Source organism: Leuciscus leuciscus, assembly GCF_965113295.1.
Source record: "Leuciscus leuciscus genome assembly, chromosome: 12".
Taxonomy (NCBI): Eukaryota; Metazoa; Chordata; class Actinopteri; order Cypriniformes; family Leuciscidae; genus Leuciscus; species Leuciscus leuciscus.
In genome coordinates this window covers 36,891,586-36,908,958 of record NC_138736.1, presented here as the reverse complement: position 1 = coordinate 36,908,958, position 17,373 = coordinate 36,891,586, and the positions used below count along the sequence as shown (strand labels likewise).

Genomic DNA, 17,373 nt, shown 5'->3' with positions numbered 1-17,373 from the left:
ATTTAGTTTTTCTTGTTGGCTAAATAATTGATTGAAGACTGTTTTTAAAATTTTTGTAATAAAAGTTGTTCAAAGGTCTCTCTCTCTCTCTCTCTCTCTCTCTCTCTCTCTCTCAGGTAACATTTTTCATATATGCTGGGTACAATTAATAATAAGTTATTCATAATTATATTCAAAGTTATCATCATTTCATACATCTTTTTTGTAACTATTTTAAGTGTAACCATAACCATATTTTGTCATTAAACCTTTTCAATTACAACTAATGTGCTAACTAGTTTTGATATGGTATTGACTTTGAAGTGCTACAAATTGCAATACAATATCGTCCCTCTCTATAGCAACGCTCTCCCACATATTAAGCTATTGTAACTGCGCTTATTTCCGTCGTTGGTATAAGTGGCAGTGGGTGGAACAGACAATAAATGTGCAGTTTTCTACCATCTTGCTAATAACCTTTCTTTAGTCATTCGGCAGTCTTGCAGCTTGAACCACTGCAGGAATTCCACCCTTACAGATCTGTCCTTGTGTTGTTGGTGTTTGCTTAATCAAGAAATATTAAAGGGATAACTTGAATTAAAAATATAGCAGCCAGCTGCAATCATCAGGATGTAAGCACCAATAGCTCATGTGGACAAGGGGATACAATTGAAATGTATCTTTTCAAATATACAAAGTTGTCATGAAACTCTAGATGGTGCAAGCTGATACGTCCTTAACTCAATAGAGTGATGCAGGGAATATGTTTTTGTACATAGACATAATAAATACATAGACGCCCTATTGGCCGCTTTGGAACGTTGCTGCGATACGTCAACGCGTCCGCCATTTTGCGGAGTGCAAGACTGCGCTGTAATCAAATGCAAGTAAACAGGTGAGCTGCGTTTTTTCCTGGATAAAAACCCCCCAAAATAAAAATACATTTATCAACCGATTTCAGTGGTTTGTACGTGGTGCACAAAAAAGTTCCATCTCTAGTTATTTAAAATCTCGATAGTTAGAAATATTTTTTTAATAAGGAATGGCCAAAGCTCAGGCTTGTCATGTAGCCTATTTAGCTTTTTATTCTTGGATAAGAATTGTGAACACCCCCATACTGAGATATCATTTAATTTTCACATTAAATTAAATAAAGTTTTCTTATTGTGGAAAAAGCATATTCTGTCATTGACCGATTTTAGCAATAACAAAGATAACTGATGGATCCTTTATGGTAATACATCTGATATGGTACAGTGCAATGCAAATAGTAAATATAAGATAAAATGAGAAGTAGGCTAATAGTAAATAGTTTAGTCAATAAAATAAACAAACAGTATACAGCAAATAAAATAGTAATAAAGTATAATTATATAATATCATAAGTACTATAATATAATAATAATAATTTATTGATAATAGCATATAGTTTATGTATAATACTATAATAATAGCAATAGAATATGAAATATCAATTACAGAATATAGACAATAAAAAATAATAAGTTAAATAGTTACTATGAATAGTACAATAATTTAACAGCATAACTAGGCCTATAATAGATTGATAATCACAAGTGGTATATTATTATAATAACAATAATAAATCATGTAAATTTATATATTTTAAAATATTCTTACATAGGCTATATAAAATAAAATGACACAACCCTGTCTCTTTTTGTTAAATTTCAGTTTTTAAAAGGTATAAGAAGCTATACAAGTGAAGAAATAAAGTAAACGATTGAGTCAAACATACAGCAGGCTACAACGTTAAAGTTAAATAGCCTAGGCTAAATATATAAAGTTATGAAACTTCACTTTGCCCTTAGCCAAAACGATTTGCCAAGGAACAAATTATAGATTATTGAGACCAAAGATCGCCCGTTAGATATACACAAGACAAATTATTCTCATGTTTAACCACTAGACTAAAGACATCAGAACCAGCGGCGAACGTCAGAAGCACTAGCCGAGGTAAGGCTGTTCTCGGCGGGGTACATGAGCGCTGAGCGCCCGGTGATCGCTGGATCTCACAACACCGAAACCGCCAGATAACATTTTTAAATAGGCGCTGTCTTTATAAATAAACCACAGATTTGAGCTTTAAACAACTACATTGTCGACTGAAAAACTCTTAAAACTACATTTCGTGACACAATAACAGTAGTATTTTTAAATTTCGCGGCCTTTCCCCTCTGAAAATAAAAATAGTAAATGAAATACAACCAGAAACAAATTTTCAGTTTTGCTTGTGAAAGGTAATTCCCTGAGACCTGTTTTCAATTGTGTGGCGATTTGTAAAGCCCCAAGCAGCGCACGAAATAGCCATTTTTCTCAATTCTCGTTATGAGAGGTATGGGAAAGTTGCCCTCCGCAGTATGGCGGCGCCGTTGACGTACGATCCAGCGGCCAATAGGGCGTCTATGTATTTATTATGTCTATGTTTTTGTAGGCCAACCCCAGAAATGAGTTAACTTACACTTAACTTAATCCTCTTCGTCCCGTGTGAGCCATGAGGCCGCTATAGGCAAGGCAAGGCAAGGCAAGTTTATTTATATAGCACATTTCATACACAATGGCAATTCAAAGTGCTTTACATAGAAGAGATTAAAATAATAAAAAGAAATATTCCTTCAAAGGATTCCCTTAAGACTTAAATCTTTCCTTCTTTTAACCTTCAATCTTCTTACGACTTCCATCTATCAACTTTCCTTTAACTTTCTTTTCTCCCTCATTTACTCACACGTTCTTTTCACTTTCTTTAGCACTGCGTTCACATTCTTTCTCAGACGAAAACTTTAATATCGTCATTTAAATACTGTTCTACTTTCAAACCCACAATAATACACGTCACTTTCACCTCCATAATTATTTCTCATTTGACAGAAAATAGGTGTGTAAAACTGGTCTAGTTTACTGTTAGATGACCCCATGTTTGGCTGAATCCCCTTTCTGGATTTTTCTATAGCTCTGTCCATCTATGTCTGTCCTGAGCTGTGAACTGTGCTTCTCCCTATGAGAGCCCCACTTCTTCCAGCTCGGTCACCATGTTGTTCTTGGACTGCTTCCTTTTCTCCTGCCAGGCGGTGTCCAAAGCAAAGCCACTTTAGATATCCTTTCTTGAGACATCCTGAGTATGTCCGAGCCATCTTAATCTTGATCTCCTGATATATGTTTTTTGATCTTGTCTTTTTGTACAGGTTGACATTAGAGATGGTATTGGGCAAGTAGATGTTGCAGATCTTCCTAAGGCAACTGTTATGAAAGGCTTCTACCTTGTTCATGTTTGCTTTCACTATTTTCCAACATTCAGAGCCATTCAGAAGCACTAATTTAACACAAAACATTTAAAAATAGTGCACAGAGCAGAAGAGGATTTTTTTTTTTTTTTTTTCAAAACATCACTGAATCGAAGTGAACTTGGATTAGAATAATTTGCTGATTTACAGCTCTGCTGGTTTATGGCTATTTGAAGAATTGTCATTTAGCATATTTTAGTGCCTTGCAAGAGGACTTCACAATACCAATTCTCATATTAATTCATGCAGTTGTGAAAGGAAGGAGAATATTTTGATTTAGGAGTATGTAGGGAACATTTTCAGTGAGTCATCTATTCCCAAATAAGAATAGGTAGTGAAAAGGTCTTGAGCGAATAATCTATTCTTTTCATGTCTCCTGAGACTCATTAACACTAGGTCATGACCAAGGTATTACTTCACTTCAGCCCCTGCAATCCGATATTTTTCTTCCCATATATGTTTTTTAAATATGAGGCAGAAAAATAAAGTCTCAAAAAAGTCCCGCTGCGACGTGTCAGCCAGTGCCCGAAGAGGTCAGTGCGGACCCTCGCCCCGGAAGAGGAGCGCCCCAGTAGGCCTGTCCAGGGGTGTGAGACCACGACATCAGACATATTGGTGGAAATTGAGACTGAGGAATTTGCTGATAGATTTCTGGTTTCTCATCTTTTCCCCAATTTTATGCGCACACACAGACACACACAGACAGCGTATATGTTGATTTATTATAATAATTAACAATAAAACAGAGGAGAATAGGGGAAAGAGGGGGAATTCCCACAACAGCTGAGAGCCTACTTATCCTATACTGTTACAAAGTGCTATAACTCGGTTTGAGGATTACTTTGCATACTCATAAGTATATGAATTACAATCATATAAAATTGTATATTGTATATAAAACTAATTTATAAAATCGTCCATTATCAATAATGAAAATAATCAACAACAAATTTGAGTCTGTATAATCGATAGATTAATCGATTATCAAAATAATCATTAGTTGCAGCGCTAAAATATATTGGTATTATATATAATTATATAGAAATTACATAGCCTAACTATATATACAATTATAAGGATAATATTATAAGTAGCCTATATAATTTTTTGTTGGCTGAAACCTGAAAACGAGTGCATTTTAGCACTTCCGGTCTACGTTCTGAAGTCAGTGTTTTTTTTGTTTTTTTTAAATGGATTTGTGGTTAAATGCCTAAAATAAGGTTCCTGGTGAACACAAGTTCAAGTTCATTTTATTTTATAACATAAAATACATCACTATCCCTTGTGATAAAACAAAACAAAACATCAACCAGTTGGATTACAGAGGTTTACGGAACATTAAACATCATCACCGAACAGGAAAACTCGACTACTCAGTTGTCCACTTTATGTTTACAATCACGTAGCCTACTTGCAAACAGCAAACTAGCCTGAATTTAGGCTTAAAAATTTACAAAATTTATGTTAATTTGTGAAGGTTTTCATGATGAATAAAACAGTCAAGAATCATAAACTTTTGTTGGTCAAGGAACTTATTTTCTGCAATAATCCAAAAGCCAATGGAAAAATCGATTTTGTGTGTGTGTGTATGTGGAGGGAACCAGTGTAATGCTGACTTCAGTTGTCAGCTGGTTTGATCTGTTGGATGTGTGTCTGCTGCCCTCTGCTGTTTTTAACCAGTACTGTGTCTTTGTCCAGCTTGTACGGATTGCCAAAGTCCTGAGATGGTCCTCACTGCAGAACACAAAATCCAGGGGGAGGAGTTGGATCCAGATCCAACTCCTCCCACCTTACATATACCTAAACCTACCAATCTCCACCCCCTGATCTGGATCCAACTCTGCCCCCTGGATCTCATGTAGTGCAGTGAGGTGCTACTGAAAGTCCTGGGCACAGAGGACCTCTACGACTACATCGACAAATACAACATTGAGCTCGACCCACGGTTCAACGACATTTTGGGAAGGTACGTTGAGATGTGTGATTGTTTATCAATGTAATACTTTGTTCTCACTTTAAGGATTTTACCATCTCTCTTTCATCAGTAATCCCCCCTCTCTCTCTCTCTCTCTCTCTCTCTCTCTCTCTCTCTCGGTTTGTCCACAGTGAGAACCAGCACCTGGTCAGTACCGAAGCGTTGGACTTCCTGGACAAACTGTTGCGCTATGACCACCAAGCTTGCAAGTGTGTTTGCTTCTAAATGCTGAGTGTGTTTGTTTGCCTGTAGGAGGCGTCACATCCATGTCCTCGTCCCAGCCAATGGCCAACATCGCCGGCTCTCCGGTCATCTCGTCTCCCAGTGCTCTCGCCACACAGGTTCCTGCAGCCGCCGGTGCGCAGCCCTGAACACATACACACACTCCCTCTCTCTGCCCTGGGCCACAGTTTTATGTTGAGTGTAAACAAACTAAAGAGAGACTAAACTAGGTTTCTTCCTTTTTTCCTTGTTTTTTTTTTTCCATACAATAATTATATATTGAAGCTGGGACACACAGCAGACAGTTGTTATGTTGCATCGGTGTCCGGCAGTCTTTCCTGATGATGGTGTCTATATAGAAGCCACTACAGTGTAGCTTCAGAAAATGGATAATAAAATGTATTTTATATGTCCCTATTTTGGCTTCTGTTTGTTATTTTACTAGATTGTTGTTCATCTATTCTACAGGTTTTTGGGGATTTAAAACGACAACATATAATTCATAGACAAATATCAAGGTGCAAGAACCATTTTTACATTCATGCATTGGGCTGATGCTTTTATTCAAAGTGACTTGCATTGCTTTCTAAGTTTACATTATATTCCTTTGGATAGTAATGACTCTTTCTAAAGGAACTACTAATTATTTGGATCAGTAATCTAAAGTGAAGATCCTGGTAATGACTCAAGTGTTACTAAATCCACCAGAAGGAATTACTATTCAAAACCTTACAAAAAAACTCAAGTTTACAATGAATTCAGTCTTTAATCGGAGTATCATCTTTAATAGGAGAGTCTTTGCTAGTGCATTACCATGATCTTCACTTTAGAATAATTATACATCATGCATTATTCATATTAAATATGAATAGTAACCATACAGGCATCAGAGCAAATGAAAGCCTTATCGGTGATTTAATTGTGTGTGATAATGTCGAGTTAAATTATGTGTGTAACCTATTCTGCCGTGCAAAGGCAAAAGACCTTAACTTCAATTTTGGTCAAAATGAGTTATTGCCATTTTTGGAACAATGGACATCAGTTTTATCATGTGGAAAAATATCTTGAGTCAATTTTGTTCTTTTCTGCTAAAAATAAGATGTTGTTTTTGTCATAACTTCCAAAAGCAGAGGGAAAGTAAAAGCAGAATCAGTTACGGTCTTTTAGCTTTGTTCCGCTGCACTCTAGAATGCTGGAATCAAGTTACAGTTGGAGTTAAGGCACTCTGCCTTTGTTTTACCAACTTTACATTTTTGCCGCGCTGAAGTTACGGTGTAACGTTAATGCCTATATGTAATTGAAAACAACGCGAGTGGGTTGGGGACGCCTCACGATAAGTAAGGGGAGGAGAAAACATTACCACGCAAACAAACAAACCCAGCAGATATAACTTAGATTGCAGCTTACCTTTTTTTAACATGGTCAAACTCAAAATCCATGGAAAACGACATCCACCGAGAAGACAATCCATTGTTTAAATCCATCATGTGCCGGTTGGCTAACGTAATCTATCAAAGTGCAAGTTGTCCGGAGGTTGACATTTAAGTGTCGCTGTGGGTAGGCTATTAGTAGGCAGACGTCCGGTTAAACAGTTAAAATTAGGGTGACCCAAACGTCCTGTTTTCCCAGGACATGTCATGGTTTCACGTCTTGTCCTGGCCGTCGTGGCTGTTTTGTTATTTTTTTATAAAGTGATGAAAATGTCCTGGTTTTTGGGCCGTTAAGCATATACTTTAAATTTACTGGCGCTTATCTTTGCACACACAACATATGAAACCGGCTAATCAGCGCGTTCCTCAATCCGCAACGGCAAGCAGAGAGAGCACGTCAGAAAACAGAGGCGCCTGTGTGTGTGTGTCAAATCAAATCTTTCAAATGTAAGAAATATTTGTGAAAGGTTACTTTAACTTCTTCTTTAGTGTTTTTTTTACTTAAATTAAGAACACCGATAAAGTTTTAAAACGATCCAGTACAGTAGCCTTCTCATTATTTTTTATTTTATAATATTCTATTGATGTAATATTAAGCCTTCTAAACAGAACTCACTAAATGTTATTTTAAGACTATCATTGTTATCATAGAAATGTTTTTATAGAGTGATAAAAGTCAAAATGGTCAATAAATTAGAAGTTAAGGTACTTTGCCTTTGTATGAGCCATTATTGTTTTGCAGATAATGCAAAGGCAGAATGCAGTAACTTCCGAATAAGGGTCAAAGGTCAAGTTTGAGCTAAAAAAAAATTTATGTAGATAAATATATTCATTATGACAACTACTTGGCAAATTTTCAGTGTCCTACCTATCATACAATTGGCTGGACAACAAAAAAAACTTTAACGTCATTTTTCTCAGTTTCACACTCTGGTGAGTTAAGGTCTTTTGCCTGTGTAGGGCAGTATTGTGATACAGCTGAGATATGTAATGTGCGTCTGTAATGGGTTTGTAGAGACGAGGCAGAGAGAGAACCCAAGTGTGCACAACTTTAATAACAAAAGAAAAAAAACACAGATAATCCAGACCGGGAAAGAGGCAAATAGTCCACACGAACACAAAGGGCAAAACCAGGACATCCAGGCACCCCACGACCGAACACCATAAGAGCAAACGACAACTAACAAAACATGATCTAAGCACAAGGGTTTGAATACACAAGGAAATCAAGCATGATTAACTACAGGTGTGTCTGATGACGGTAACCATAGGAACTAACGCGGTAATCAGAGAAACAGAAACACAGGAAAGAAAATCAGACAATGGAAACTGAGAATACATTTCAACACAAAAGTCCTTATAAAACACAGAACCGGGATCGTGACAGCGTCCCACTTGTTGTTAAATTGTCTTCAGAAATTCTGTTCTTGCTGAAGCTCAAACGTGCTGCGTAACACGAGAATGAACCTCACTGGTTCTTGCTGAAGCTCAAACGTGCTGCGTAACACGAGAATGAACCTCATTGGTTCTTGCTGAAGCTCAAATGTGCTGCGTAACACGAGAATGAACCTCACTGGTTCTTGCTGAAGCTCAAATGTGCTGCGTAACACGAGAATGAACCTCACTGGTTCTTGCTGAAGCTCAAACGTACTGTGTAACACGAGAATGAACCTCATTGGTTCTTGCTGAAGCTCAAACGTGCTGCGTAACACGAGAATGAACCTCATTGGTTCTTGCTGAAGCTCAAATGTGCTGTGTAACACGAGAATTAACCTCATTGGTTCTTGCAGAAGCTCAAACGTGCTGCGTAACACAAGAATGAACCTCATTGGTTCTTGCTGAAGCTCAAACGTGCTGCGTAACACGAGAATGAACCTCATTGGTTCTTGCTGAAGCTCAAACGTGCTGCGTAACATGAGAATGAACCTCACTGGTTCTTGCTGAAGCTCAAGCGTGAATGAATCTCATTGACAGAATAAAATTTTTGGATGAACTAACCCTTTAAACTTCAAATATTTTTGTTCTTTTTTTGCAGTTATTTTAGATACATAAACAAAAGAGATGTTGTCCACATACACTCTTATTTGTAGGCAACTTAAGCACTTGGTTATTCCAAGAAAAACTTTTTATTCCAAGAAGAACTGCAAGGCTTCCACCTGCTGACCGCAGCACAGTTTCATGAACAATATTTTTGGACAAAATCAGGCACAATCACACACACACACAAAAAGAAATTTTCTAACAATCAATTTTTCTGTGCATTTACATGCTAGACCTCTTTAATAACATGCAGTACCACTGATGGAGGAATATTAATATTCCCTTTCACAGATAAATTTGTTCAGTGTTCTACAAGAAGCATCATACCAAGAGTCCAAGTTGGTATTCACATCTCCCAGAGCAATGCAATTCTCTCCAGACGGATCATATTGTCTCCGGTTATTAGGTTGTGACGACGCCCAGAACCTTTAAGAGACAAACAAGCAATAATACACTTGCAATAATATTTTTAGAAAACAGCTGTATATTTGTATATTGATTAACATTCCTAGACATGATTACACATGCAGAGTTCTTACTGTACTCTGGTGTCATTGAGAGTTTGGTTATTCACCCAAACCCAGTGTCCTTCAGTGTCCAGATCATTGAGACCAATCCAGCGTGTCTCGTTAATTTTAGAGACCAGGAAATCCTAATGGGGAAAATGTACATGAGTGATAGTGTAAAATAAGTGTTTTTGGTAAATGTGAAGGTAAATTTATAGGTTAATAGAAACCCTTTTAAAGATTTGTTTTATTTGTGTGATCAAAACATATTCATTTCTAATTGATCTGACTTGCCCGTTCTGATGTGCTGGTTATGGTCACCAGATCGGCTCCTTCTGAAACACAGACATCTTGACTGCTTCTCCAGTTCAGTTTATCAGAGCTGAATAAATACAGTTTTCCACGACAAGCTATCCAGCCATTCACAGAGATATTACAAGACTGAGCTGTGAAAGATGAATAAAGTGTGATTAAACCTTCCATTATTTAGATCAAGTTAATCAAACTGGTTCCTGTGCAGAAATATTCACACTTTGTGTCACACTAAGCTTGTAAACTGACACTCACCACCATCGTAAAAGGACAGCCGTTCTCTCAGTGTGTCGTATCTGGCTGTAAGATCATTAAACTCTTTCTTCATGGCTGGTGAAAAGACAACAGGAGAACAAGCAGATAAAGTTAATCAAACTGGTTCCATGTTCAGAAATATTCACACTTTGTGTCACAGCCCCTTTCACACAGAGATTCCGGAAAATACACGGATAAAGTGACCCGGGATTTGACCCGGGTTCGTTTGATTTTGGTTCATTCACACTGCCAGTGATTTTCCGGAATCAGAGAGTGCGTTCACATACAACCCGTAAAAATGCCGTAAAGACACGTGACATCGATGTGACTTGTAATCTCAGCAGCGTCTTAAGTTTGCTTATGAGCTGCGATCTCTCTCTCGAGAAACCATGCTTGTGCATTTTTTTCTCTGATTCGATCATAAAATTGCGCTTTACATACCGTTTCACAGCTGGCGAACGATCCCGGCTTCAGCGTCATCACTACGACACGGCATTATTACTGCTTTTGTTCACACAGCGCGCGTTCCGGGACTGAACACGGCAATGTTACTAGGTCCCGACTCGGCATCGATCCCGGCATAAATCCCGGGTCGAGTTTGCGTTCACACAGAAGGCGCTCTGGCAATTTGCCGGGTTCAAAGCGCTGTGTGAAAGGGGCTTAAGCTTGAATGTAAACTGACACTCACCGTCGTACAAGGACAGCCGTTCTCTCAGTGTGTCGTATCTGGCTGTAAGATAATTAAACTCTTTCTTCATGGCTGGTGAAAAGACAACAGGAGAACAAGCAGATAATGTTTCTCACATGGTGAGTTCAATAAACACTCAACACTGTTAATGAAACATGTCTGTGCTCTACCATTAATGAAATACAGTTTCCTCACCTCTGCTGTTGATGATGTGCAGCTCATTCAGTGATTCGAAATCAGCAAGCTTATGATTATCTGATTAAAGACAAAAGCAGCAGAGGAAAATGTGTTTTTGATGAAAGTCCACATCATGTCAAGATCTACAAAACAAGTTTGAATGGAGTTTGTAAATGAAGTCTTCAGGCTTAATTAATGTCAGTTTACACATTCAATATGGAGATTTGTTTGACAACACTTGCCTTATAAAACATCTTTGCTGAGAAGTATGATTTCACAAATAAAAAGCTACAAAAAATTGTGTGTTAATGCTACATGTGTTAAGTGAAGTATAGAATTGCATACAGTAACTCAGCCAATACAACCCTGAACAGAGCAAAGATCTAGTATCAGTTATACTTACAAATCACCCAGAGAGCGCAGAGACCTCCGAGAGCAAACACAAGAGAGAAACCCAGAACAATCAGAAGAACTTTAGTCCACTTAGGAGAAGTGACCTCTCTTTCTCTCTCTTCAGTGGAGTTACCTGGGGTTAGATAAAAATAAAATAAAAAACTGTATTTATTTCTGATTCCTTGAATCAGTCCAGCATTGCTGTCTGGAACTATTCTTGAAATTACAGATGACTCCTGAGAAGAGTTTAAAGTGTCAATTCATCAGTTTTTTTCATCATAGTTGACTCTGGTCTGAATGTTTGCCAGTGTGATTTTATTTAGACCATTGTTACTGAAAAGATAAGAGAAAATGGAATAGAACATGTGGATATAAACGTAAGAAAAAATGTGAATATTACCTTTAATGCAGTGCATGTGTATATAGCTTATGAATGTAAAAGGTTTGCAAAGTTTTAAAGACCAAAGCTCATGACAAAAAAAGTTATTGTCTCCTAAATAATTATTTGATTATGAACTGCCGAAAGGAGTCGTCAGCAATTCCAGTCTCAAATCCTGTTACAGAGAATCCAAATCAAAACGAGAAACCTTTAAAATAGCCTAACATGAGCAATTGAAACACTTGTAGTCGGCTCACAGGAAGTTAAATGGTAAACTTCACACCAGTTCACACATCACAGTTGCTTCAGGCCAGGGGTGCAAAAGTTAAAGGTATAGCGGAGGATGTTTTACTTCCTGGTGGGTAGTCTAAACTATTGGTCCTCCTAATTGTCAATCATTCTGGTGAATCAATCAAACTTTTCAAAAAGTGGAGAGGGCGGGTCTTATCTAAAATTTGGAAAGATCCTCCGCTATACCTTTAAGATGGCAAAAGATGGCTATTTTCATAAACGGACATTTCACCCCTCTTCGTTTTCAAAAATAACATCGTGCACACGAACCCGTGTATATGCTGTCAAGCAGGAACGTGCACAGGAATTTTGAGGGGCAGTTGCTCTGACCTGAAAAAAGGGCACCCCCCGGTTACATGTTTACTGGCACAGTACACATTTTCAGTGTTAAACATACACTGCTCAGTTTTCACATCGTCCCAATCTAGAGAGTAAAAGTAACACTTTTAGAGAGAGAGAATATAGAGAGTAAAAGTAACACTTTTAGAGAGAGAGAGTATAGAGAGTAAAAGTAACACTTTTAGAGAGAGAGAGAGTATAGAGAGTAAAAGTAACACTGCAGCAACGTTGCAGTTTCAGAAGATTCACAAAAGTGATGATTGAGCATTAGTTATGACACCTGCAGTTAACAAACAGAATCACTGAAGATAAGAGGAACAACATGAACAGAAAAAAGGGAAGAGAAACACAACTACAACTGTCTTACAACCACACGGCCTTAAATGAAAGCAACTGCATATAAAATCTATATCTCACCAGAGGATGATTAAACAACTCCAAAAACAATTTTACCATATTCACTTATTACAAACCAGTTTGGCTTTATTTCTTTCATATGGTTGTACAAAGGTTGAAGCCCATTGGTTGGGGAATTAATTCTCTCTCAGCGATTGTTGAAATTTCATGCTATTACTATTGTCAACAATATTCCATGCTTCTGAATGCAATGACATATTGGACCTTTTATTATGTACAGTTTTTGGAATCAGTGACTGACAGCTGGATTTTGACACATGTGAGTTCCCATTTGAGTATGAAAGTCTTTAAAAACAGCAACTTTCAGTTTTGAACTTTCATTATCAAATTGTTATTAACTGTCCCATTGAAAGAGCTCTTCACATAATCGCTGTTATTGAACAAACTGCTTATGATTATGCTTTTATTAGGCGAGACAATTCCTTTGATGCTTTAAAATGTTTTACCAGTTTACCAGTGACATTTAATAATGTAATCATAACTAAAACAACTACAATTCTCAGTACTTTTAGCAGAGGGAGCAAATGAAAATACAAAGTTATCGTCATATAATTCAATAAATCATATGTTTTAATCTTCTATTGTTGTTCCTTACATCATTAAAGCTACAATATGTATTTTTTTTCACCGCTAGGGGACGCTAACCTCTTACAATAACAAAGGCGTAGATTGATGAGCAGTGAATAAGCGGAATCATGGAACTTGTCGTCATGCCGATGGATCTAATAATGTTTATGGGAAATAATGTTTATGGATGAGTGAATACATTGATGTTTTTAACATGACTGTGGTATGAAGCAGGTCACGATTGCTAATGAGAGAAAGATATCAGCGCCACACGCGAGTCCCGCATATATAAAGGAATGAGGACATCTCATTCTACCGAACTACCCGCAACTGCTGAATTACTACTCACACTGGTCAGTTTATGTAATAAATTAAAGTTGTGAGATACCAGAGGCTTGACACTAGGTGATGAGACTAGACATAGCACCAGACTATCTGGAGGCCTGGAGAGTCAGAGACCAGGGAGGATCAGGACAGGGCAGAAACCCACACAAGACAAGACCACAAGAGATGACAAAAACGTGAAATGAGCAAGAATAAAAACTGACTAGAGAAAACAAAATAAAGAAGCTAGAAACAACTGGAACTAGAAAAGAAAAATAAATATAAAAAAAATGACTTTAGCTTGCAAACAAGAGGAAAGCAAACTAAATCATTTCTAGGAATAAATGACTGGAGCTGCAAACTAAAGACAAAAAAACAAAAACAAGACTGCAACCTTGCAGGGAACTAGAGAGAAAAATAAATAAAAGACTAGATAGCAACTCATTCAAAATCAAAAGAGAAACTACAATTAAGGCCTGGGAGAACTAAAGCAAAATAAAGACTGGAACTAGACTGTAAAAACTAAAGGAGCCTCAAATATCCTGTCGGATACTCAAGGAACTTCAAAATGTAACTTTTGTGATTGCGAATAAGTGCACAGTGTCCTGTGAGTGTAACTCTACCACTGCATTAACATGTGATGTGAACGTCGAGTTTAGTATTGCGACTGAGGCGCCAGAACTGCTGCTGATAGAATGTGCGCTGTAGCACGATACTACCATATTTTAGTTCCATTCTTATTTTGTTTCCACGATGTGTAAGATGTAGGGCTACCACATCTTTAAATTACTATTAGTATTATTTAAGTTAACATAATAAAATACGTAGACCTACACCACAAAAACTAGTTGAGGATAAATTCGTTAAAATTGGGCGATTCCAGTGTTATAGACGTAACATTTGCAGTCAAAACTTGAAATATAAATTCTCAGAAAATGCATTTAATACCAATATTTTGGAGTCAAGACATTAGAAAAATAAAGGAGTCAAGACATTAGAAAAATATCAGTCTGCACATTCAATTTTATATTTAATATGAGGGAAATACACATGTGAAGTGACGTGACACAAAAAAATCTTTAACTTTTAGGTGGCAAAATATGTTTTAGTAATTCTTCTATAAATTACACTGTGCAAACCAAAAGATATATACCCACCGGATGAATAAAGATCGGCCTCCACAGAACATAAAATATTATTTTTATTTTATTTTTCTTGTTCGCATTTATGTGAAAAAAAAACAAAACAATGTTACGGGCGTGACAGTTCTCCATTACGGACATGACTGCTCTGAAAGCGACTTTAAAAATTTCACAGAGACCTCAAACAGAAAACACAAAGCCTTTCTTTAAAGTGAATTTCGTTTTTTTATTAATTGTATCTTAATTTTAATCAATGTTTCGTCTGGATTTAATAAATAAGAAGTAAATATAGTAGAAAATAGATAATCACGGAGGCGCGGGCGAGTGAACTGGACTCTTGTCTCATAAATGAACCGAAACTCAGCGTAAGGTATGCTACTTGCCTCACAGACCTGAGAAATATATAGAAAGCTTGAAATGTCTACTTTTAAACAGAACAATTCAAAACGAAGGAAAACAGACTGCTTTCTGCTTATGAAATGTGCATTTCTCTCTGGCGCGTTCTGAGAAGATCGCGACGCATCGTCAACTTCATCTTTGCAGTCGACACAGAAAACACTTGTTTATTAATAAACAATTAAAATGTTTCCTTGCTATATTTGACATATTAATAATCATTACTTTTGCTGGTTCTTTGTGACAGCTTTTAGATGCTTTATTGGCAGCCCCACCCACATGTTGAACGAGTCACAAACATCAGCACCGAAAACATGATTTTTTTTCAAATCTAAAATAAAAAATCGTGATACGAACCGAATCGTAGGTTTGGTCTATCGTTACAGCCCTAGTAAGATGAGAAAGCAAGAGTTTATGGTTTAAAAAAAAAAACAAACAAAAAAAAAACAATGGCTATCTGAACATCTTTGCCAAGCGCAAACCAGTACAGAAGTAGGCTAATCAATAAATTATCGGGGAGGGTCATGCCTTTTTTCACAAACATTTTGGAGGGTCATAGAAAAATGTATTGCTGGCGAAGGGAGGGTCATGTCTTTTTTGACAACAGATCTCAAAACTCCTCCGGTGGCCCCTTAAATAAAAAACGAACAGTTCCTTATACAAATTTTTTTGTGTGTATTCATTGATATTAATCTATTACTAGCTTTTTTCCCCCAAGTGCATGGAAGTGTATGTATTCAAATGGATCTAAAATATGTAATAAACAATTCTTATTTTGTATTTGGTTCAGTTTGTTAATTATAATAGAAGTCAATAGTAACCATAGTAACAACATTTTTGGTTCCTGGAGGCCCCCAAAACTGTTCCACACAGTGCCTTATACAAGAGTTCCTCTGGAAACCTGTGTGGTTCCTCAGACAACCACCCCTTTTTAAAGGGTGCCAGAGACGGTTCCGCTGGTGTGGCAAAGTGAAGAAACCCCAAAGGTTCCTCCAGGCACCTTTTATCATTGAAATAGAAACAAATGCATACTGAAAACATCCCACCCTTACCATTGTGTTGAGAGCAGTTTTCACCCGAAGCAACTGGTGAAAGTATGAAATCAGAATTTTCATAGATTGAATCCATTTCATGAGCCTGCCAGAAGACGTGTCCGCTGAGACTTCAGTCCTGCTCGAGTTTGTTCAGAATAAGGAAGCCACATACAGTGTCATCCTTATTAATACAGACTGGAAGTAATGAAGTTATGCGTCTGACAAACAAATTGGGCAACTACATGTTCGACTACCTCTAAAAAATAAGGTATAATTATATGTTTGTGTTCTCCAAAAGTGAAGAATGAGGCTGATTACTATTGATTTACAACCCCAAACATTAAGCATAAAATCTCATATTGTTGGCATTTAGATTTTGCTGCAGCAGATTTTGAAACCTTTTAATGTAATGAAAAGGTGACTCCAGAACCTCTGAACTGAATACAAAGTGTTTAAAGGATCCCATAAGTTCCAGCAAGAATGAGTGTGTGGTGTGAGTGGTGCAATGGATAAGACACATGCCTTTGGTGTGAGAGACCCGGGTTCGAATCCACTGTGAGACACCAATGTGTCCCTGAGCAAGACACTTAACCCCTAGTTGCTCCAGAGGCGTGCGACCTCTGACATATATAGCAATTGTAAGTCGCTTTGGATAAAAGCGTCAGCTAAATGAATAAATGTAAATGTAAATATTGCCAATGCTCCTCCAGTAACTCTACTATAGGAGCTTTGAGGCACTTAAATTAAATTACCTTTTAAAATAAATGTCAACATATTTCAAGCCAGATTGTGTCACATTTGGATTGGACAATATTGCACTTCAGTATATGTATAGTATATAAGTTCATACATGACACATGTTGCATAGGATCATTCTGTGATACTTTTGTATCCTTTTTTAAAGCTTGATGCTGGTCATTATTCACTGCCATATAGATATAAATAGACGAGCACGAGCTGAACATTTAAAAAAAAAAAACAACTTATTTTGTGGTCTGAAAAAGAAAGAACAATATATTGCATTAGAACAACACCAGGGTGAGTAAATTATGAGCATTTTCAAACCAACTTTGCTTTGTTTTGTTAAACCTAGAACTCAATGTTAGGGCTTTAAAAAGACTGAAATAATTTAAACCAATTCAGCAGATTTTTATGAAACCAATCAGCGACTTTTTAAGAAAAGAAAACAAAATAAGTATTTATGT

At 37.0% G+C, this 17,373-nt stretch overlaps 1 protein-coding gene across 1 annotated transcript in view; it reads right to left on the bottom strand.

Annotated features, from left to right (window-relative positions):
- LOC309510703 (uncharacterized protein) overlaps window positions 1-16,538 on the bottom strand; it is a gene marked incomplete at its 3' end in the record, with an annotated part of 52,369 nt that extends 35,831 nt beyond the window's left edge. Inside the window, exons 1-4 of the mRNA XM_082185575.1 lie at window positions 16,187-16,538; window positions 11,290-11,412; window positions 10,905-10,964; window positions 10,710-10,781 (exon numbers count right to left, since the gene is read on the bottom strand). Coding sequence (XP_082041701.1) covers window positions 10,710-10,781; window positions 10,905-10,964; window positions 11,290-11,412; window positions 16,187-16,262 — 331 coding nt within the window. The 5' untranslated portion in view covers window positions 16,263-16,538. The remainder of the gene's footprint in view (window positions 1-10,709; window positions 10,782-10,904; window positions 10,965-11,289; window positions 11,413-16,186) is intronic.
- Window positions 16,539-17,373: the final 835 nt, after the last annotated feature.